The 24969-nt window shown below is 43.4% G+C and overlaps 1 protein-coding gene across 4 annotated transcripts in view; it reads right to left on the reverse strand.

Annotated features, from left to right (window-relative positions):
* SCUBE2 (signal peptide, CUB domain and EGF like domain containing 2) overlaps positions 1 to 12388 on the reverse strand; it is a 64865-nt gene extending 52477 nt beyond the window's left edge. For 2 of the 4 annotated variants that reach the window (XM_029208317.1, XM_029208316.1), the window contains exons 1-4: positions 12192 to 12384; positions 10886 to 11008; positions 4441 to 4566; positions 48 to 182 (exon numbers count right to left, since the gene is read on the reverse strand). In XM_029208317.1, the coding sequence (XP_029064150.1) occupies positions 48 to 182; positions 4441 to 4566; positions 10886 to 11008; positions 12192 to 12312 (505 nt within the window). In that variant the 5' untranslated portion in view covers positions 12313 to 12384. Of the gene's footprint in view, positions 1 to 47; positions 183 to 4440; positions 4567 to 10885; positions 11009 to 12191 lie in introns of all 4 variants that reach the window. The other 2 variants (XM_029208314.1, XM_029208313.1) reach the window with 2 other exon arrangements.
* Positions 12389 to 24969: the final 12581 nt, after the last annotated feature.

The raw sequence follows: 24969 nt of genomic DNA on the forward strand, positions 1-24969 counted from the left end.
ATTCTCAGATGTGACCCTGCCCCCTGCCCCCAGCCGAGCAGAGCTACCTTCTGAGCGGTGAATGCACGTGTGCTGATTGTCACTCAGGAAAAACCCCTCCTTGCAGCGGCACTCGTAGCTTCCCATGACGTTGACACAGGTGTGCTGGCAGCCGCCATTGTTCTCCAGGCACTCGTCCACATCTGGAGGGGGAGAAGGCTTAGCCTTTGCTTTTGTGACTGCTTCACACACCGCCCCACCCACCACCACCCTGCCCCGGCAGCCCAGGGGCTCCTGCTAAGCAGAGACAAGGTCTCTCGTCAGGTCCTTGCATCACAGAAGCTCTCAGAACTGAAGCCAGTGGGGCCGCAGGTAATTAACCCAGCCCTCATGGGTCTAGAGCTCCCTTAAACAGGCCCTCCACCTGGACACCTGGATAATCAGTTCAGTAAGTATTTATTGAACACCTTCTCTTTCCTAAGCACAGTGCTAGAGGAGACAATAAAACACAGATGCGTAAGATCGAATTCCTTTGCTCTGGAGCATCTCCTTCAGCAGAGGGAAAGAGACAACTGTACAAGTAATTGTGAGATAAGGTAAATGGTGGTACAAAGGAAAGAAGTCACCTCTGGTTGTGGGTATCGGGATGGGTTTTATGGAAAAGCTGATGAAGGTATGAGCTCTGCAGTGTTTCTTCAATTTTAAATCAGGAGAAGGGATTCTAGGCAAAAGAAAGGGTGTGAGCATAGTATGAAGGCTGGGAGACACAGAGTATGTTCAGATAACACAGTGTTATTCAATTTGGCTGAAGCACAGTACATGCAGGGAAGTTACAGGAGACAGAGCTGGGAAGATAGACTGGGTCACACTGCAGAGGACCTTGAATAGCAAAGAAGTTCCTGCTTCATTTGAAAGGCAACTGGGAACCCTTGGAGCAGGGTGACATGGATAGCCCCTCGTGTTGGGAAGGATAAGGCAGCAGCTGAGGGAAGGACACAGGGAAGGGGAAGAATTGAAAGCCTGGAAGTCCAGCTTCACACGTTTGCCTGAAATAGCCATGGCTGGCGCTAGTAGGGGACCAGACCTGGGGCCTGGCAGTGGGGATGCCTAGGATGGAAGAAATAGAAGGGGACTGTGGACAAGGTGCCATGGGGTGAGGTGGCTGAGAAACATGGGGAAGACCAGTGCTGGGTACAGAATTGGGTGTGGAGATGTGGTTGGTCCCCAGCAGGGCAGGGAGGTAGTAACTGTGAGATGCTGACATTCAGGGCTAGCTCCAGCAGGCTGTGGGAAGCCTGAGCCTGGTGTAAAGACAGCTTTGAAAACCACTTACTTGTGGTGTCCAGCAGGGAGGGAGGGAGCCTTGCCCCAGTGCTATGCCCCCAGGGCGAGGTTAGGGGACCTTCCTTCCACTGTGTCACATACTACCTTGTGCGCGGCTCCATCAATACACTTACCACCGTGCATTTTCAAAATCTTTTTTTTTTAAATTGTACCTTTTGACTCCTCAACATCTTTTACTTATGCATCTCCACTAGACTGCAAACTCCTTGAGGACAGATTTTTACAGATTTTTTTAAAATTTAGCATAGCCCTGGAACCTGCAGGCACATATTAACTCTTCAATGCATGAACAAACAAGCAGGAGAGCACAGCATCACCAGAGTTAAAGAAGAGGAAACTTCTAGAAAAATCTCAGACATGACAGAAGCTCAAGGAGAAGGCTGATGTAAAAGCAATTTATTTTCTCTAGCCCTGACTTCCCACGTGCCTGTCACTAGCTCCTGGGGGCATCCGTAACAAGAACGTTCACACTTAGATATCTGTTATCTGGTTTCAAGCTTCAGATTTTACAGTCATCCGTCCTCCCACACTACCCAGCAGATGCCTTGCTAAACTGATGGGACTTAAGCCATCCCCTGAAGCCTAACAGACTTGCCCTTCTCTATGCCAAAGGGTGAAGGGAGCACATTCCAGAGGGTGAGATGTGCTGGAACACACCTGGCCCCGCTGTTCCACAGCGAGGCCTGGGGTGAGCAGGAGAGATGTTTCCCTGAACACCAAATCCTGGCCTGGTTCTAAGTAAAGGTGTGCTCCCCTCTGAGCTGCACCGCCCCACCCCGTGTTTAACCCACTATTCCTTTTTGCCAAAGCAATTAGAAATGAATCAAGTTGGGTGACGCACTCTGATTGAATTAATACAAAAGTTCACATGCACAAATGTGTATCACTAGGCTGGTGAGTTTCTGCAGAATGTAAAACAGTGTTTTACAACCCTGTCTGCATGTTAGAACCCTGATGTCCGGACCCCACCTCCTAAGACACTGATCTAACTAGCCTTGGATGAGACCTGGACAGTGGTGTCATTTTAAACTTCTCAAGTGATGCCGGTGTGCTACAGGATCTAGTAGCTATGTTGTGCTCTCAGACATTCAATAAATAGAAGCTGAATTCAGGTGGGCTGAGCTGTGTGGAAGAGCTGCATTTTGTGTTTCAGGCTCACAGGCACCCAAGATCTCCGAGCACTCTGGGTCAAGTGCCAGAGCTAAGTGGTGTTTGTACTCTGCGTATCCTGGCTAATGTATCGGTGGCTAATTGTGCGGTCAGGGGGCGGGGGAGAGGTAAGGGTCATCCCAAAGAACACAGGAAACTGTCCCTCCTAAAAAATTTAGGCTCTGAGCTCCTTCCCTGTCACAAAATGCTTCTGCTCTTTCAAGTCCAAATGGCAGCGAAGTCTCTATGTGTGCTGGTCCTGCTGTTCTCAATGTACCACTGTATTTTCTCATGCCTTCCTTTTCATAGAATCCTCAGCCCCTTCAGATATACTCGGTGGATATACTCAGGGTTTTTCTCCAAGGCAGACCCTTGCTACCAAACCCAAAAAGAGACCCCAAAGAGGGGAAATGGAGATACTCTGCTGAAATACCTGTGTTAGCAGCCAGGCCAGGAAGGACTTGGGGCCTCAGGCCTTTACTCCAAACCACCCCCACCCAAGCTGGCCCAGGTCCTTAACTCTTGGAAGTGTCCACTTTTTGTTCTTAGGAAGCTCATACTTCCTCCAAGCTGTGGGTTTGGGCACAACTGTGATGACTGGGTCTTCCATCAAATACAAATCCTCAAAATGCCATTGGCTAATCAAAGGGAAATGAGTGATTTCCCCTAGAAAATGGTTTTAAAAAAAAACCACACTGTATGCTTCTCAACAAATTACACACTAAAAGTGATTTTTTTCTAAAGTTTTTAATTAATCTCAATTTATTGATGCTCTCAGGATTGTCTCTCTAACGTGTCTTTTTGTGGTGCTAATGGCCTAGAAAGTCTGCAGAGGGGTTAGTGACTCCCCAGCCCTCAATCAATTCTTCCTGATAGCTGCAGGCTTAGAAGGCCAAACGGTCTGACCAGTGCTTGACCTCTCACACAGGGCTCAGACAGGAAGGGACAGAGTCTACATCAGGATGGGGCTCCAGGTGACATGATACAGGTCATATCAGGGCTTAGTCCCAAATACTCTCCTTCTCCAACATGAAAAATACAAGTTCTGCCTGTACTCATTTAGTGACTTTTATGCTGATCTCAAAGCATTTGATCAAGTGGCCATTCCCACTGCACAGCAAGGGAGCATCTGAACAGCTGTCCCCACAGAGCCAGGGCCTGGCTCAAGCTGCTCCTTGGTTAGCCAAGTGGATATAAGTGGGTCAACCACATGAAGGATCATCAGTGTCAAAGGAATCTGATGGCATCTGGGTCCCATGTCCTCCTGTACCACTGCTAACACCAGTCTTAAAGTGCAAACAGACCACAAACACTTGCCTTCCAGGTGTGCTGCATCTTCTAAGACCATCCAACATTCAACCCTATCCAACTGCTTGCTAATTTTAAATTCTGTTTTATTCCTGGCATAAGGAACCAATGTAAACAATACTCTTTGCAGTCCCTAACTCAGAGACTGAAACTCCAACAGATGTTTCTGGTTTGTGGAATACTAGGAGGATGTTAATGGAAGGTTTCTACTTGAATTTCTCTCTCTTTTAAGAAAAAAGAGGAGGGTCTACCTGGCTGAGATCCAAGCACACACGTGGAATCTTCAGGACAAGTAGTTTTACATGATTCTGGAAGAGAGACACTTACCATTGAAGAAATGGTTATAAGTCAAGACCCTTTGAACACAAGACCAAAGATCTTAAAGGTAACAAGTCAATGCCAGAAAATCAATAAGTAGTAATGTCAATGTCCACCCACCTCCTTGGACTACTGGAGGATTTATATTATGAATGATCACATAAAAACTAAAATACTTAACCTGGTTTTCTATCAGCGAGTGTGATTTCTAGGGAGCCAGAAAACAAAGGTCTCTGATCCCATTTTTCTTTTAATGAGTATGTTTTTGTCAAAGAAAAGAAAGGGGTGGAGGTGCTGGAGGGTAGGTAAAGGAGAATTACCATTTCCAACCATTTTCCTTACCAAGACAATTATGACCGTCATGAGCCAACATGAAGCCATCAAAACAAGTGCAGCGATAATTGCCGGGAATGTTCAAACAGTCATGGACACAGCCTCCATTGAGTTCATTTTCACATTCATCAATATCTGAGGAGTAAAAGAGAAGTAAACCACACAAGCACTATTTCTTTAGTGTGGAGAAATATGCATTTACCTTTTAATCAGCCATCCCACATCTAGCAATCTCCAACAACAGAAAAATAAATATGCATAAGGTTATTTGCTGCAGCATTTGTAATTACAAAATATTGGAAATGACCTAAATGCCCATGCACAGCAAGCAGTTGAAGAATTAAGGTACATTTACTTGGTGGAATACTATGCAGCTGTTAAAAAGAAACAATGAGCTAGATCTCTACGAACTGATTTGGAGTGATTTCTAGAATATATTAATAAGTAAAAAAAATCAAAATGCAAAAGAGTATCTGTAGTATGTTATCTTCATGTAAAAAATAAGGAGGTACATGCACACACACACACACACACACATGAAATTCCAGCACGCTTTTTTTGCAGAACTTGACAAGCTTATCTTACAATTTATATGGAAATGCAAAAGACTCAGAAGAGGGAAAACAATTTTGAAAAAAGGAGAACAGATTTGGAGGATTTTCACTTACTATAAAGCTACAGTTATCAACACAGTGTGTGGTACAGGCATAGAGGCAGACAAACAGCTCACTGGAACAGAATCAGAGTCCAGAAATAAACCCTTATATTTATGGTCACTTGATTTTAGACAAAAGTGCTAAGGCAATTTACTGGAAGAAATGATGGTCTTTTTAACAAATGGTGCTGAGACAGTTGGATATCCATATGCAAAAAAGGTTGATTTAGGCCCTTAACTCAGACCATACACAAAAATCACAAAATGCATCAGAGACCTAAATGTAAGAGCTAAAACTAGAAAGCTTTTAAGAGAAAATATAAAACTTTCATGAGAAAATCTTTGAGACCTTGGGTTAGGTAAAGATTTTTTAGATACAACACCAGATACAACACCAAACACACAATCCATAAATCTAAAAATTAATGATTGGACTTTGTGAAAATTTAAAACTTTTATACTTCAAAAGACATTAAGAAAATGAAGAGAAGTCACAAATTGGTAGAAAATATCTGCAAATCACATACCTTATAAAGGGCTTATAAAGAACTCTTACAATTCAATAAGAAGACAAAAAACCCAACTTTAGAATGGGCAAGAGATTTGAATCAACATTTTACCAGAGACAGGATGCTAATGGCTAATAAGCACATGAAAAAAATGTACATCATTAATTATTTGAGAAATTATAATTATAATCACAATGAGATACCATTTCACACTCCCTAGAACAGTTAAAATAAAAAAGACAGAATGACAAATGTTGACAAGGATGTAGAGAAATGGGAAACCTCATACACTGCTGATGGTAATATAAGATGACATAATCACTTTGGAAAGTTCCTTGGCAGTTCCTTAAAAGGTTAAACACAAACTTACCGTATGACCCAGAAATTCTACTTCTAGGTATGTATCAAGAGAAATGCAAAATCATGTCTACACAAAGACTTGCAGGTGAATACTCTTGGCAGCATTTTTATTTATAATAGCCCAAAAGTAGAAACAACCCAAATGTCCATGAAATACTAGTTAACAATAAAAAGGAATGAAATACCAGTACAGGATGCAACATGGATGAACCTCAAAAACATTATGCTAAGTGAAAGAAGCCAAACACAAAAGACCATAATGTATGATTTCATTTATATGAAATGTCCAGAAAAGGCAAATCTACAGAGACAGGAAATAGATTAGTGGTTGCCTGGAACTGGGGCTACGAACAGGGATCTTACTGTGATGAGGAAAATGCTTGAAAACTGTATTATGTGATGACTGCACAACTCAACTAATTTACCCAAAATCATTGATTTGTACACTGACTTAGAATTGGTGAATTTTATGGTATGTAAATTATAACTCAATAAAACAGTTAAAAAGAAAATACATATTTAGCTGCTTATTTGTGCAAAAGAAATACAGGAAGGATAAACCAGAAAGCACAGAGATTGGTGACCCATGGTGTGTGGGAGAAGGGGTGGAAATAAGGAGGAATGGGAACAGGAAAGGAATAGGAGGAAGGAGTCACACTTCTCTGAGTTTTTGAACTGCTCTGACTCTCAGAACCACGGTGATGTTTTACATACACACACATCAACCAGGAAACAAGAGTGAGGGTGACAAGAGGGATTAAAAAATGGAACACAGGGCTTCCCTGGTGGCGCAGTGGTTGAGAGTCCGCCTGCCGACACAGGGGACACGGGTTCGTGCCCCGGTCCAGGAAGATCCCACATGCCGCGGAGCGCCTGGGCCTGTGAGCCATGGCCGCTGAGCCTGCGCGTCCGGAGCCTGTGCTCCGCAACGGGAGAGGCCACAACAGTGAGAGGCCCGCGTACCGCAAAAAAAAAAAAAAAAAAAAAGGAACACAGAGAGAAACAAATGAACCTAACTGTACTGTAAATGAGTAACACACCACACTGAAGGGGATGGGGAAGAAAAGTACTAGCCTAAGTATGTTTGAAAAATAGTAGCTTGACTGGATGTTATAAGGCCAAATTCAAAAATAGTTGTATACAAATACTGTACCCTAATTATTAAATCCGTTTTACTCCCAGAATTATAGAGTAGTAATTTTGTAAATACTTTATGTGTATACTGGGATTGAACAAATAGGTGTGTACATTGCAGATAATGAGAGCCAGGTTTCTCACTGTTGGAGAAAGAAGTTATGAATAGCCAAGAGGGAGGTTAGAATGAATCCTGTGATACTGTTTTGGAATCTGAAGTATCAGTGTAACTCACTGTTTTTAATATATATACAGAAATGGATAGATACAAGGAATAAATATAGATAAGTGTGTATGTGTGGGTTAGTATACACACATATATTTCCTAGCTCTGTCCACTGAGAGGGCCTAGGAGGAATGACATCCCAGTAACAATGAAAACACCAAGCATCCAGATCTTGGTTTCTATACAGCGTTTTCCAATAAAAGGAAAACCAGTGCTCCCGGAGAAGTAATTGATTCCAGGGCTGGGGAGGGGAAAATACAGGTTGAGGCTGGAGCATTTTTGGTACCAGAAAATTAGGAATTTCTCAAAAAAGGATGGAGGCATGTCAACAGGACACAGGAGACCATGTGAAGGAGCTCCCAATGGCTAAAGCTGGAACAACTTGAGCCAAAAATAAATAACCATATAATTAAATAAACACCCGTGAGTCCATACTGGCATAAATACATAAACACATAAATCAATGCATAAATAAATGGGGGAGGAGGGACAGATCTTCCTTACAGAAGAATCCCAATTAATAGATGTGTAAGGAACTAGAGAAATACAAAATTACCAAGAGTCACATATCACAGTAATAATTGTTGCAGGCAAGATCCACAGTTGGATGCTAAAATCAGCATAGGTTAAAAGTATCTGCCCCGATATATATATATATACTGAAAGGGGAAAAAATAGTAACTTTGTAGTGGAGAAACCCAGAATACACCATTTTAACCAGATGATCAAGATTAACATCACCTGTAGTGGGAATGTTGCCATCATGTGCCCCAGATGTGATGCACTGAAAAGCACACAATAGCACTTCTGTAGCAGCTTTGCCGAAAGCTTCACTTTTGTATTACTACAAATGCGTAACCTCAATTTTATAGAGAGAAGACGTAGGACATTCTCTTATCGCGTCAGTTCCTACCATACTACTTCTTATCATGTGAAAACATAAGGCCAACAAAAGAACTGAACAGTACTCATCAATGTGTCACTGCCATGAAAGACCAGGAAAGACTGAGGAACTGTCACAGAATGGAAGAGACAAAGGAGACAACAGTTAAATGTAATGTGGGACTTTGAGTTGGATTCTGGAAGAAAAAAAATAGAAAAACTGTTAGGGAAAAACTGGTGACATTTGAGTAAGTCTATAGTTTAGTTAAAAATATTGTGCCAGTGTTAATTTCCTGGTTTTGATACTGTACTATGGTTATATAAATTGTTAACATTAGGGTAAGATAAGTGACAGACATATGTGAAGAATTCTGCACTAGTTTTGCAAATTTTCTGAAGTCTAAAATTATTTCAAAATAAAAAGTAAAAAAAAAAAAAATAACAAAGGCCAAGTCTAGATTCATCCCTGTTAAAACCTGATTCAGTTCCTTAAACTGAGAAATAAGGACCATATAATTAATACTGACCACTGAAACATCCCCTCCCCAAAGTCTGGGATATAAGCAAAGATCATTTAGCATAAAACATCATTTACCTAAAGCCACTTCTGAAGCACATTATTTTAAAAATACTTATTCAGGGCCCATACTTTCATTTTTCCAACATTTTGGCAGAAGAAATTTGTGGAGGATAAAATTCTGTTCACTCTGAGCAAACCAGTTCCCATCCTTGAACTTAAATAGGGGCAAGTGACTTCAGTGATAATCACAACACAAATGATACCACAGATTGGACCCAAGAGGCTTAAAAACTATTAAGCCAGGAAATACACATAAAAGTTACATCTTTGAATATCTTTATTTTTGAATCTTTGCAATCCCCATTTTCTTTCCTTTTCCTTCCTGGAAGAAAGTTTCCATTTCTGGATCCCTGTACCAGAAATCCAAACTAAACAGGGTCATCCTTATTCACTAGGTTTATAAACACTGCAAGTATTCAAAAGATCAAATCCTTCTTAACAGGGAGAATATATGCTCTCTGTTAATAGTGATTACCTGGGGATAAATAGGAAGGTCTTTACTTTTCTATTTTACACATTTTTGTATTTTTTGTATTGACTTTCTATAACAATAATCACATATTATTTTAAAACCAATTTAAAGGTAGAAAAGCAGCGATGCCAGTCAGTCATTAATTATTTTAAACTAAATAGTAGGCTTTTCACTCTAAACTGTTAGCAATTCAATTTCTTATTTGTGATAAGCCAAACCCAACAGCTAAGAATAATCAAACTTTTGCCACTTGTCATTCAACATTATTTACTAAATAAGTACTTTATCCAAAAGAAAACTTGGCATGGTTTCTACCCCAGAGAGCATACAGTGACTGAAGGTCACAGTGAAAAAGTGAACATTTTTTTCCCCAAACAGGGTACCAACATGTGTGAATTCCAGTACTGGAAATAGAATATTTAATACGGTGAGGATGTGGTATGGAGGAACTGGCAGAGAGATGTTTCAGAGAGAGTACTCTTTTGGCCTCCCATGATGCAGGGCAGATAGAGAGAGAGATGGCTGTCTGTCTCTGGGAAAATATGAGCCTGAAGAAACAGAAGGGCTTTATGGATGGACCACCAATTCCACTTGCTGCGAACCTGACCAGGAGCACGTCTCCTTTGATGGGAGAGGCAGGAGTTTTGCTCCTCCTGCACAAAGGAGACCATAAATTTATTAGGATTTCTCACCCAACCAAAGAGGGACACTAGGAGGCTGCGTGAACAGCAGAGACGTGGGGTCAGGGACAGAGCTAGAGTGGGGATCTGACTTTTTTTCACCTGCCGGCTAATTGTGTGATCATGCCCACGACCCCTTTCCCGATTCCCCTGAGCCTCAGTGTCCCCATCAGTAACACGAGGGAGAGGATTGGCTCAGAGCTCCCTGAAGAGCCCTGCCAGCTCCAACATGCCACAGTTTCCATGCCCCAAGCAGCCTCTTCCTATGAGAGTCCAGTCTGCAGCTACTTCTCAATGGCAGAGTTTCTGACACTGAGCTGATCCCCCGTGGCCCAGAACACAAAATGGCAAAGTCCAGAGTTCAGGCTCCAAGATCTGGAGCTCTAAGGGCTTAAAATATCCCTCCACACATCTTTCCAGGGCCAACTTGCAGCTCCAAATGAGGCAGGCTCCTGGTGCAGCTCTAAAGCTTGGCAGGTCACAATGCCAAACCACCCGAAGTCAAGGACAAGATAGAGCCACCAGAACCTCAGGGGAGGGCAGGACTCTGGCACTCAGACTTCAGAGCAAGGGTGCTGCCCCAGGGAGGTACAGGATCAGCACAGATCAGCCCTGTTCTGGCAAGCATGGCTCTCCTGATCAACATGGCTGCTGACTTTCTGCCCCCAAACTGAGTGGGACCAAAAGATACTAAAGCAGTGCTTTTCCTTTGCAGAAGCTAGACAAAAGGACATTTCAGAGCCAGATAAAACTGTATGATCAGCTCTCGGGAAGACCTGATGTTCCCTGTTTTTTAAGGATCTGACATGCAATTCAGAGAGTAGGTGATGTGACCCGGGGTGGGGGTGGGAGGGCTGCTGAAGCACTTTTACCAACGCAAGTGGCCACGACAAGAGCTGAGGAGGTAGGGAGATTCCCCTGCTGGCCCACCCACTGCTGGTCCCCAAGTCACTTACCCTCACACTGCCTGCCCTCCCCTTGGTAGCCAGGCCTGCAGGAGCACTTGTAGGAGGTGGGTGTGTTCTGACACAGGGCATTGGTGTGGCAGTCATCTAGCCCCTGGGCACACTCGTCCACATCTGCAAAAGAGCACAGCAGCTCCTGATATGGTGCCCCGAGCCCCGGTGACCTGGCCTTGGCCCCTCTCTAGCATCATCTCCCACCAGCCCATCCCACTCACGCCTCGCCAGCTAAACTGCTTGGGAGCCCCTGGGATGAAGTGGACCATGTCCAGGCCCCTGTTTCCAGGCACAGCCTGTTCCCTCTAACTGGGATACCCTCTCCACTGGCCTTCACGACTCAGCTCAAATCCACCTCCTCTAGGAAGCCTGCCAGGTCCCCAGAGTGTAGGTGAGGTGTCCCCCAGGATATGCTCACATATCACATTGTCACTGTTTTCCTGCCTCCCCATCTAGATGGTGCCTTGATTACAGACTGGACCTGTGGCCCGGAGGCAAAGCACAGTACCTGGCACATGAGTAGGCGATGGTAAAGGCCTGCTGAAGGAAAGAGCAAGTTGGCAAAAAGGCTCTGAAAACCGAGCAGAGTCTGTCAGTTTTCTCAGGGTTTGGGGTATGGGGGGAAAGCTCACCCTGGGCTCTGAGAACACCATCCTGAACCCTCAGACCATGCAGAGAGGTAATGGTGCCCCCCTCCACCCCTGCCCACCCTCTCAACCTGGAAACCGGCCTTGGCAGAAGCCTTTCCTTGGCTGATACCCCTTCCAGGATGTTAATTAAAAACAAAAGAGTTTTGAAAGTATTCCAAGTCCAGTTAGTGCACAACGGGTATTCCCAGATTCTCAAGCAGCAGCTGTTCCACAGACAGAAAAATCCCTGGAGCCGACCCTGAAGCCCCCAGGAGAGCTTTCCGGCCCCAGAAGAAAGGAGCGCGGCTGCCATAACCTCACGCGGCCGGAGCCCTCAGTTTCCCCATCTCCGCAAGGAGACTCCAAAGCCCTGCTCCCCGCTCAGCCCGCGCGAGTCTGCCCAGCAGGCGCTCCCCGGGGATCAGGGCGGGAACTGTCATCAGCCCCGGGTCCGAGGCCGGGCCGCGCACTCAGGCCCTGGGCCTCTGGCCCGCGCGGTGGCAGCGCCTCTGCCTGGCCTGCGGGTGCGGCCCCAGGGGAAGGGGGGCCACGCGGAGCTCCGCAGCCGAGCCCCGACCCCGCTTGCCCCGGGCGCCCCGCGAGGGTCACGGGACCCCTTCTCGTCGCCCTCCCTGCTCGCCGTGCCAGGTGAGCCCCCGCGGCCGGACACTCACCCTCTGGCGGCCCCGCGGCGCGGCCCCAACCGGGCGGGACAGCCGCCGTCAGCAGCAGCGGTAGCAGCAGCGGTAGCATTGCCCGGGCCGCCCAGGGGCAGCCAAGGCCCGCGACCCCCATGGAAGGCGCGGCGACTGCGGGCAGAGACTGCGGAGCGCGGGCGGCGAGCGCGGCGGCGGCTCCAGGAGGTGTGTGCGGGCGCCCTGCCCGCCGCGCTCTGACACCCCCGGCCCGGCCCCCGAGCCCCAGCCTCATTTTCACACAGTCCTCCCTGGGCCGCCCCTCCCGGCCCCCTCCCTTCCCCCTCCCGGCCGGGGCGGAGGGGGCGCGGCCGCAGTGGCCGGAGGACGGCTGTCAGGCTGGCGGGGTCGGGCCCGGCGGGCCGCGAGGTCCCCGCCGCGCAGGCCCCCGCCGCAAACCCGCTGCTCCCGCACCGCCGCAGCGCTGCGGCCCGCGGAGAGCCTCGTGCTCCGCCCGTTCGCGGCGTCCTCCAACTTGACCCGGTCCCTCTTGTGAAGACAAACAGCACTTCCAGCCTGAAATACTCGGACACGGGGCACCCAGAAAGTGTCCTGTGTAGCTCAGAGTCCTATAGTCCCCAAACCCCAAAACCAGCTATGGGGCTTACCCATCTCTCCACTTAGAAGGGGGAATGTGGATGGAATGAAAGTGATTCCACAGACTTCGCATCCTCAGGAGAACTCAACGGAGAGGGTTAGCCCAGCTTCTCTGCTCACCTCAGCACACACTGTCTACACCCTTCTCCGTTCTGCCCAACCCAGGCCTTCTCTGATCCCCTGCCCCCAAGTCCTGGGAGGAGAGTGGCCCACTTGTCCCCAACTGGGGCACCGCTGAGACTGTCCCTCTGTGGCACAGTGCTGGGCCCATAAGCACAGCACAAAGTGTTCATTTCACTGAAAACTGGTTAAATGTATCTTCAGAGCAGCTTAAAGGTGAAGGAAAAGGGGGCCATAATGTCAAGGGTGAGCCACCAGGGACAAGACAGCCCAACATGGGCACAGGTGGTATCTACGACCACCTGAACTCATAAACATCAGGTATGGCCAGCTGCAGATACAGGCAGTGCTTGTCACCTGGCCCTCCAAGCAAGACATCCTTATAAGGGAACACACCTGCACAGGGCCTTCCCACACCACCCTAGGCACAGGTGACTGGAGCCAACCACACGCAGCATCAGCATCGCTCCAGGAACGAAGGTAGTAGCAGTTCTCAGATGCAACAAAACACCATACTCAGGGATTTTAATGTTCATTGTTTGAGCTTCTCTGTATTTATTAAATTTTCTCCTGTGAATATATGCACACATATATGTATGTATGTATGTGTATATATATTCATTCCTTTGATAATCAGAAAAAAATAAAACATCACAAAAAATCCACACTGAGCTCATGCACAAAAACATGTCTTCCTAGGGTCCAGCACCCTCTCAGAGCTCCCCACTCTGCACCACTCCTCGGCTGCCCCTGCCCCTCCCGTCCCCACGGCACCCAGGCTGAGACTGCCTCTTTGGGTCTTCATTCCTAGTGTTGCTGTCTAATGGAGAATCTGAGAAAATAACTTTTCTGTGGTTGTTTTTCTTTTGACCTTTTCATCCCCAGCAAAGGCAAGCAGGTTGCATCCCTTTTTCTGTCTTTCACCCCTCCCTCCCACCCCCTTTTGTTTGGTGTGGAGAGAGACACTCAGCTATTTCTAGTAATAAGAGTTATTTTTACACATTTGTAAATCTTCACTTAGTGAAACGTTCTCTCCGCCTTTGCCTTTGTGTTCTTAATGGTAGCCATAAATTACTGCCTTCTTTTCTCTCCGCTGCATCAGGCTTCATTGCTTTTGAAATGATCAAAGTTATTTTCTTTTAAAATCCAACTGGAAACTGCCCATTGTGTGGCACAGACCTCGTTAGCTCCAGTCAAAGCATATAAATACATAAAGCTGCCCATTAAACTCTACAGGAGCCTCCTCCAGCCCCTTGTGCCTGGTAAGAAATAAGATGCACTGTTCTTCCCCTCAACTGTTTCCCCAAGTTTATATTTCAGTAAGAATACAAATTAATTATGAGACCTAATGCTTTTTTGTCTAAGAGTGTAAGTTTTCCCCGTGTTTCCCGGGAAAGTTTACCACTGGCACAGGTCTCCAAAAATGTTCTGAATCCTATTTTGTTTGCCCTAACTTCCATACAACCGTGCTTTCAGCTGGTCGGCTCCCAGATTCCTCGGCAACCTTTCTGACACTTCAGATTAAAGTCAATATGGTTTACAACCAGGAATTTCCATAGGGGAAAGGCTTCAGGGGAAATTTGTGCTCAAATGTCAATGTTTTCAGTGTTCCAATGTCAGGAGGGACTTCATGGGCCCTGAGCTAGCTGCCGTCTGCCCTCTATTGTCCCACTGAGGTCCCCACACTGTCCCTGGACTAAGGATGAAACTCCCTCTCCCCTCCCTCAGGCTGAGAGGCCATGAACCAGACCGGAGGGTAGAGACAGCCCAGCCAGCCCCAGCCACTGGTGTGGGCTGCTGGCACTAAGAAGGCTGTGGAAGCGGAAGCTGCGGGTGCTCCTGAACTGCATATGGCTAAGGTAAACTCTGCATTCACTGGACACCTTTCAGTGCCCATCTTTTTTGACACTTCAGCAGCCTTTGGAAATTCCTTTTAGAAACTCTCCCTCCCTTGGGTTTTTATGGCAACAGGCAAGCTCCTGATTTTCCAACCTCTCAGGAAATGCCTTCTCGGTCATCTTCTTGGGATCCTCCTCTTTCAACATCCTCTCCCTGATGGTTCGCTCATTCCCTTGTTTCCATAATAGAAATCTCCCTTTAGCTTCAGTTCTGTGTATTGTCTCCAATTGTCTACTGGATACCTCCACCTTGATCTCCCACAGGTCCCTCAGATTCAAGATGTTCAAAACGGAGTTCATCTTCTTCCTCAAACCTGCTCCTTCTCAAGTACTTCCTCTCTTAGAGAGAAGGGCACCACCATTCTGCCAACACCAGGTCAGAGACCTGGCAGTCATCCTAGACTCCATTTTCTCTCTTCCCACCACAGCCAAACCCTCATGTCAACTCGACCTTCTTACCATCTCTCAAAACCATCCTCTTCCTCCATGCAAGCTTCCAAAGCTCAGGCCTCATCATCCCTCACCTGGTCTGTTGCTCCTAGTCGGTGGTTCCTTATCGATTTCCCGGTCTAGAATCTCACCCCGCTTCAGTGCATCTTCCACAGTGGCTGCCAGAGTAAAATGTAAGTTTCATCACAACGATCTCAGTCCTCCTCAGGCTAAAGTCCAAACTCCCTTGATATAACCACTCAAGCAAAACATGACTACCCACTTTTAGGTATATACCCAAGAGAAATGAGTGCATATGTTCACCAAAAGACACATAACAAGAATGTTCATAATGGCTTTATCACACTAACACGAAACTAGAAATAACCCAAATATCCATCAACTAGAGGATACATAAACAAATTGTGGGATATTCATTCAATAGAATACTATAAATAAAATGAACAATAAAATGAACAAACTCTAATACACTCAACAACACAGAGGCATCTCATGATTATTATATTGAGTGAGACAAGGCAGATACAAAAGGGTACATATTGTGTACTTCCGCTCCTATGAAGGTTAGGAACAGACAGAACTAATTAATAGTGATAGAGGCCAGAATAGTAGTTCCCTCTGGGGATAGGTATTGACTGGGAAGAAGCATGAAGGAACCTTCTGGAATGCTGGAAATGTTTTAGATCTTGATCTGGGTGGGGATTATATGGATGTATACGTATATAAAAATTCATTGAGATGTTGGCTTACACTTAAAACACTTTATGCACTTTATTGTATCTTTTTACCTCAAAAAATAAGTTAAAACAAGAACTGCTTAGCCAAAGACGTATGTGATCTGACTCCCTTCTACATTTCCAGCTTCTCTCCTACTACACCCTTACCCACAAGCTACACTCAGCACCATCGAACTACTTGTACCAGGAATTTGTCACTTACCCCCAGATACATCTTTTCTTTTGCTCACGCTCTTCCCTTTGCCTAAAAGACATGAAGTGGGTCTCAATAAATATTTGAGTAAATGAAGTGCAACATCTTGATTAATAAGTATTACTAACAGAGGGCCAACTGTACATATAAAAACTATCAAATTATACACCTTAAATATGTATGACATAATTAAATGTCAATTATAACTCAACAGAGTTGTTTAAAAATAATTAAATTAAATTAAATACATACCATTAAGAATCAACCAGAAATGAATGAGACTAGCTTTCTATTAAAATCACCTCCAGAAAAAAATATATATATATATTACTATACCCCAAGGAAAAAGATGTGTGCTGAGATGTCCCGCAGACAGCAATGAGGTATGGATGAAAGTACTAGAGTCTGCAAGTTAGCAGGTTCTGAGAACTAATGCAGAAAGGAAAACCCATCTGCTCTTGCACACACATTAATTTCTCCTCCATGGATGGCATTCACATCTCCTAGAAAGCTTTTTTAGCACGTCTGAGCTGGATGTGAAGTAGTAAATTTTTCTAGTTGCTTAACCCATCTCCATCTGCTCCTTCCTCCTTCCTACCAGATATTCACCCCTTCCCCAGACAGCCCATGTTCCTAGGAGGGAAGCTGCCCCACCCTCGACTTCAGGCTCTGGAGTTGGATTAAAACAATCAATATCTTTCATTCCATTCCCCCTGCAACAGTCACTGGTTCAGGGGTAAACACTGGTTCACGTGTTCTAATCAGAAGGAATTGCAGTCCCTTTGCTTGAAAGGCTGGAATGGAAGAGTTCTCTTTTCCTGTTGCGATATGGGTGTGATGAACGAGACGCTGTGGCAGCCATCTTGATACCAACCCAAAGAGGGTAAACCAAGAGGAATATTGAAGTCCCACCTGAGCCACGCCCCACCTCGGGACCTCCAGGTATATGTGCCAGTACACTTCCTTAACATTTGAATTGGTTTTGTAAAAATATTTTTATTTTAAAAATTGTAGTAATATATAACATAAAATTTACCATTTGAACCATTTTAAAGTATATGCTTTAATAGCATTGAGTACATTTACGTTGTTGTGCAATCAACACTGCCATCCATACCCAGATCTTTTTTCATCTTGCAAAACTGACACTCTGTACCCATTAAACAATAATTGTTCATTCTCTCACCCCGCCCCAGCCCCTGGCAACCACCATTCTACTTTCTGTTTCTATGAATTTGACTACTCTAAGTACCTTATATGAATAGAATCATACACTATTTATGACTGCCTTACTTCATGTACCATAAATTCTTCAGGGTTCATCCATATTGCAGCATGTGTTGGAATTTCCTTCCTCATTTAAGGCTGAATATATGCCACTGTATGAGTATACCACACTTTGCTTATCCATTCGTCTGTCAATGGACACTTGGGTTGCTTCTGCTTTTCAGACATTTTGAATAATACAGCTGTGAGTGTGGGTGTACAAACATCTATCTGTGTCTCTGCTTTCAATTCTTTTTAGTGTATATCCAGAAGTGGAATTGCTGGATCATATGGTATTTCTATTTTTAATTTTTTGAGGAACTGCAGTACTAATGACCACAGCAGCTACACCATTTTACATTCCCACCAGCAATGCACAAGGATTCCAGTTTCTCCACATCCTCACCAAAACTTACTGTTTTGTTTTGTTTTAAACAATAGCCATCTTAATGGATGTTAAGTGGTGGCTCATTGAGGTTTTCTGAATTAAGTTTTCTGTTATTTACAGCCAAAAACATATTCCTATTCAGCTCCAGATAAGCCTCCATTAGGAAACTTCAGCTGGGTAGCAGGTGATCCTCTGAGTGAGGTGGGAAAAAGAGAGTTGGATGGGGTTGAATCCTCTCAGGAGCCTAAGTAACAAATAACTGTTTATTCACAGAGTTGATGCTCTCTTGGTGTAAATGCCAGGACTCTGTTTCTTCAATGGTTCTGAAAACTGCACCAACACTCCTTTTTGCTTACAGAGGATTAAAAATCCTTCCAATAAATTTTTCCTTAAAATGATAATAGTTAATATTTGAATAAATACTAAATGTCAGGCATTATTCTAAGTACTTCATATGCATTAGCTCATTTAATCCTCATAGAAACTCTATGAAGTAGATATCATCATTATCCATATTTTACAGATATAGAAACTGAAGTGAAGAGAGGTTAAGTAACTTGCTAGGAGGGGACAGACCAGGACTTAGTGCCAAGATGTCTGGCATCAGATCCTCCTCCTTAACCACTGCTCTTTGTGGCCCATATGTATGCCAGGTATTGTGCTAGGCACTATGGGAGATACAAAGATGAATGAGAGGCAAACCCTGCCTCAAAGAGCTTACAGTCCAGCAGAAAAGAGACTTAATTAGTATTTATCCTCAGTACCTCTCTCAAAATATAAATATGATAATTCTTGTTTAAAAACCTTTGGTGCTCCCTGGCCTGCATTATCTGTAACATAGGCCAACCTCATGGGCAGGACCAGCTCTTAATTTGCAGAGCCCAGTGCAAAATTAAAATGCAAGGCTCCTTATTCAAAAAGCAAGGGAAGGGGCTTCCCTGGTGGCGCAGTGGTTGAGAGTCCACCTACCGATGCAGGGGATACGGGTTTGTGCCCCAGTCCTGGAAGATACCACATGCCGCAAAGCGGCTGGGCCCGTGAGTCATGGCCGCTGGGCCTGCGTGTCCGGAGCCCATGCTCTGCAACGGAAGAGGCCACAACAGTGAGAGGCCAGCGTACTGCAAAAAAAAAAAAAAAAAAGCGAGGGAAAGGTTTCATTAAAGGTACCAAAAATAGTTTTTTCCTTTAAAACTATTTTATAGGGGTAATAGTGATATATGAGTAAAAACAAACTTACAAAGTACAAAAATAACATTTTAGTATAATTTTATAGAATGCAATAAACAATAATACTTTATTAATGTGATATCTTGATTGATCATCAGATTTTTTTCTGGGTCACTTTTCTGAAAACTCATTTATTAGGTCATTGAATTTATACTTTTGGGATCTTCATTTTCAATCAATATAATTGAAGGGACATCAGTCATCCTTGGCAAATGAAAGGTCACAAATAATTTTTGATAATTTTTAGTTATGAGAAGGATCTTTCTGCTGGTGAAACTATTACTGGATCTGTTAAAAGTATTTTATAGGTTGTAACACACGGGGAAAAAGTTTTGATAAATTACTTTGAAACATATATTTTAGTACATCTAGAGCTGATGATTCTTGCAGAAATTTTCTTCTTAGAAGATTTAACTCTTCATACAAATCAGTTTGGGGTAAGTCTGAATTTAATTTTAAATATAAATTTATACAATGGCATTTCAATATTTTCCCTGACATTTCCTATAATTTGTGAAGGTCATATAAGAAACCGAAAGTGGCTTCATGATTTGTGTATAATTCAAAACACTTGTTTATGTATTCAAGTGTTCACTGCTGTATCTTCAATTACAAGGAAAAATTAATTTTAAAATTGTCTTCCTTATTAATAATTGGTTAAGCTGAAGCTTCATATGTAAATAGTGTTCTTTTTCATCTAATGGAATGATTTTTATATTTGGTTTCTATTTCTAAGCCTGTGGACATTTGCCTCACAATGTTGCAGCAGTTTTAAAAACCAGAGACTCAACTCCTCAAAGAATTCTAATAACTCCCTACTATGCTTGATTGCCACGTGCATGTGTTTGCTTTCCTTTGTAATAATTTACCGACAAAGTTTACTGCCTGAGTGTTGGCAATTTCTGTCCCAGTGCTCAGGCCAAAGCACTTGTGCAGACACCACAGGAACATGCTCTGTGGATGGAGGGGCCACCACGGGTCTCAGTTGTGCCCCCATGCAGAGACCCTCCTCTCTTCTTGCTGCTACCACTGCCTCAGCTGCCAGTCTGGGCCCTGTATTAGGATATGAGCTCGTTTTACTATTTTCATAGTAGGGAAGCCATAGATACTATCTAAAGAAATGGAGGATGAAGGACGTCATAGAAGGTTTTAATTATAAAGGTAACTTACAAGAAGAAAATCCAAGATTTCTAAATAGCAGAAGAACCTTGCACACAAAACCAGCTTCAGAAGAGAGAGAAATGATGGAGAACAATTTGTACGGAAAAAATAGAGAAGGTTGTCAAAGAGCTACCCTACCTCTTTATTTATTTTTTCTTTTTTTTGCGGTACGCGGGGCTCTCACTGTTGCGGCCTCTCCCGTTGCGGAGCACAGGCTCCGGACGCACAGGCTCAGCGGCCATGGCTCACAGGCTCAGCCGCTCCGCGGCATGTGGGATCTTCCCAGACCGGGGCATGAACCCGTGTCCCCTGCATGGGTAGGCGGACTCTCAACCACTGCGCCACCAGGGAAGCCCTACCCTACCTCTTTAAAAAAGCAGCAGGACCAGATAATTTCACAGGAAAACACTATCCAAGAGAAAACTTGAACAAGTAGAAATATAACATGCTCTTGGACAGAAATATGTAACATCATAAAAATGTCAGTTCTCCATAACTTAATTCAAAATTTTAATGTGATCCAATAGGCTTTTTAAAAATATTTATTAATTTATTTATTTGGCTGCGCCAGGTCTTAGTTGTGGCACACAGGATCTTCCTTGTTGCGTGTGGGATTTTTAGTTGAGGCATGCGAACTCCTAGTTGTGGCATGTGGGATCTAGTTCCCTGACCAGGGATCGAACCCGGGCCCCCTGCAGTGGGAGCATGGAATCTTAGCCACTGGACCACCAGGGAAATCCCCCAATACACCTTTTTTTAATTAGATAAATTGATTCTAAATTTACATAGACAAAGAAAGGAGCAAGAATAGTGATACAAAGTGTGAAAAAGAAGAGCAATGGCAGGGGAGGTAGATCAGCACTACATATATTAAAAGATATTATGAAGCCTCAGTAATCAGAACAGTGTAATGCAGACAGGCTAATGGAGTTGAATATAATATCCAGAAATAGTCACAAAATCATACATAGATACAATATAATAAAGCTGACATCTCAAGTCATTGGAAAAAATATGGACCACTAAATAAACGGTATTGGAACAAATGGGTAGCCACTTAGACAACAATGAAGTTGAATCCATTCCTCATGCCTCACTAAGTTAACTTCAAATGAATAAAAAATTTAACTTTCAGGGAGTTCCCTGGCAGCCTAGTGGTTAGAATTCCAGGCTTTCACTGCCATGGCCTGGGTTCAGTCCCTGGTTGGGGAACCGAGATCCCTCCAGCAAGCTGCATGACCAAAAAAAATTTTTTTAACTTTTTAAAAACCCTCAAGAGTTCTAAAAGAAAAATGAGAAAATACCTTTCATCTTGTAGTAAGGAAAGTCTTTCTGTCACCCCAAATCCAGAAGCCATAAAAGATTAATAAGTTCAACCATACAAAAGAAAATACTTTAGTGTTTAAGAAACATTATAAGTAAAGTCAAAGAATAAATAAATAATAAATTGGGAGAAATGTTTTCATATTAGGTTACAAAGGAGTAATCTCTTTCATATGTAAAGAGCCTCTAGATATAAATAAGTAAAGAGCAGTTACCCAATAGAAAATGGGGAAAGGACACGAATTAAAAGAAATATAAATGAATCTTAAACATATGAAACAAAAAATCCAAAGTTTGATAACATTTTCATGGCAAGTCTAGGGAAACAGGCATTTCAAACATTAGTGGTGGGAGTGTATATTGACATAAGTTCTACAAAAAGCAGTCTTAAAACATCTATTTAAATTAAATAAATAAACATATTTAATATATGTTGACTCTCACATGTGCAAAATGACATATGCACAAAGCTATTCATCACAGCATTGTTTGTAGCAGCAAAAGATTAGAAGCAACTAAAATGGTGAAAAACCCCAGGCAGAAATATAAATTATATGACATCCATAAAATATTACATAGCTATAAAAAGGAAGGAGGAAGCTCTATATGTTCTAATATGAAAAGCTCTCCAAGATATACTTTTAAATGAAAAAAAAAGTACAGAACAATGTGTACGTTCTGCTACATTTTGTATAAAAAAGAAAAACACAAGAATTTGTATTTTCTTGTATATACATAAAGAATTTCTAGAAAGATATATAAGAAATTAGGAAGATGGCTAGGTAGATGGAGGTCAAGGATGGGAGGGAGGTTTCAGTGATTGTGTCTTTATACTTTTTAGTGGTTGAACCATTTAACTATATTGCCATAGAACGAGGAGGAGACGGAGGAAGACGAGAAGGACTGGAGTAGAGATGGTTTTTATTGTCATGACCATCAAAGTACCTTAAAATTGAATGAAGTCTAGATCCCAAACATTTTTGAATATCATGGGGGCTTCCCTGGTGGCGCAGTGGTTGAGAGTCCGCCTGCCAATGCAGGAGACACGGGTTCGTGCCTCGGTCCAGGAAGATCCCACAGGCCGCGAAGCGGCTGGGCCCGTGAGCCATGGCCGCTGAGCCTGCGCGTCCGGAGCCTGTGCTCCGCAACGAGAGAGGCCACAACAGTGAGAGGCCCGCGTACTGCAAAAAAAAAAAAGAAAATCATGGAAATTTTCAATATGAGGTTTGTTCATAGTTCATTTTCAGCCACAGAGTGTAAGTGAATTTCTCCTGCTGCCTACAAAATGTTGAGACCTGATTACAGTGAGTTATCATCCTGGACCAATTTAGGCTAAACAGGCAACAGATAACATCTTCTAAATTCTTGTAGCCACATTTTTAAGTATTGCCTACAGCCTGTGGGAAGAGAATGGGCAACCAAAACACACACACATGCAAATACACACACTTTGGTAAGTCGTTAAAATGATCGTATAAGATTACTGATACAGAGATGCTGTAATCCTTTTAAATTAGCTCATATAGCCTATTAATAAGATTATAAGTTAAGATGTGACCTGTGATTCCTTTCAATTATCCATTTTGCAATTTTACTGCAGGTAACTAGCTATGTCCTTTCATTTATTAATGTGTCAACACAAGTCAGTGTGTCAATTATTTATTTCTGAAATATTGTTCATGCCAGTGTTCAATTAAAAAGAAAAGAAAGAGAAAAAGAAAGAAAATAGAGTTCATATATCCTACATCAAAAACTGGGCAGCATATGTAATAGAAGAAGCAGAGACTTTACAATTATGTAAATTCATTTGTAGAAAAAGTAGCCCTTGCTTCCATCCTGCTACCATGACACTAAAGGGATGATGACAAAGCTTCTACAATGAACATATATTACTTTTATAATTAGGAGAAGAATTTTTAAAATGTAAATGTGTATATGCTGAGTATGTAGGCAGACTTGAATGTTAACTCTGAGCATCTTGGTCAGGTCACATTAATCTCTCGGAGTCTCAGTTTCCCCATATGTAAACTGAGGGTAATCATACCTGCTTTGCAGGGTTGAGTCGTGGATGTGATGATGTTTGTGAAGTACAGAGCACAGGCTCTGGCACATAGTAAAAATGGGCACATAGTAAAAGAGATTCTCATTCCCCACACACCCAGTGGAGGCAGGACCCATGGAAGCCAAGCCCAGCTGGTGCCCTATTTCCTGACTTCCTCTATTCAGGCTCTTCTACAGCTGTGCCAAAGCACAGGTACTTGCCCCTGCTTGTTGGGAGAAATTTGGCTATTAATCCATACCCATGGTGTGATTATAATTAGGAAACCTGGGATTGGGGGAGATAAGCTAGCTGTGTCCAGATCCCAGAAGGGTGTTTCCCTACTATTATGTTAGTGAGAAGTTTTCAGTGCAGGAAACTGAAATGGCTCTGAAAGTATATAACAGAAAGAACTAAGCACTTAACAAAATGTTTTGAAGCAGTGAAGGGGTGAGCCCTAAGCTGGGCCTTCAGGAACAATTCCCAGACCTAACCCGCCAGGGAAGCCACTACTGCTCAACTGGGGCAAACCTCGAGAACTCTCCAAATAGCTGTGAATTCAGACACCTGAGCTTGAACTCTGTCGTTTAATTATCTATGTAACCTTGAACAAGTTACTTAAACTCTTAAGAATCAAGTGGAGGAGGCTGCCATCACAGCAACTGCTTCTCAATACCTGGAAATTGTTTGTTAGGCTTATCAAAGCCTTGTTCATGAACCAAACAAACAAAACCAGAAGCAGTTGGAAGATAGCCTCTGCCTCGTTCCTACTTTTCAAATCTCACATGAATACATTTCACTGGCAGGATGTAAATCACATCCAGGACCCTAGCTGCAAGAGAGCCTGGAAATGCTGTTTATGCTGCAGTTTTTTTAGCTTGTTAGCTTACGCAGTGCAGAAAGGCATTCTAGAAGGACTTGGAAGTCAGCACTGACTACCAAACAAACAAATCCATCACAGAGAGAGTTATTTAGTTCCCGTGAAATTGGGAATTAATTTCTCTGCCAACACCTATTTGTGCTGCAGAGACTCCAAGAGTAGTCAAGGCTTAAACTCATTGTGCTCATTGGAAAATGTAGTAGACATTTTTTGTTGCCTCTCAAGCGTCCGTCACCCATATCTCCTGCTAACAATGCATAGATTTTCATTCATTCATTTCATTGAGGTATCCACCTCTCCCCTAAGCTACCTGTGTGCTTTGGAAAACCAACCCCAATTCCATCTCCAGGAGTGAGCCCTCATTGTTTTAGATAAATTAGCACATTCCATCCTCTTGGCCATTGTCATTGGTACAAAGGCAAGTCTCTCCCAAAAGAAGTAACTTAAATTTCACATTCCCTCTCCACACAGGATCCAAA

This window comes from Monodon monoceros, unplaced genomic scaffold (genome assembly GCF_005190385.1).
Source record: "Monodon monoceros isolate NGI ecotype Baffin Bay Population unplaced genomic scaffold, NGI_Narwhal_1 Super_Scaffold_7, whole genome shotgun sequence".
Taxonomy (NCBI): domain Eukaryota; kingdom Metazoa; phylum Chordata; class Mammalia; order Artiodactyla; family Monodontidae; genus Monodon; species Monodon monoceros.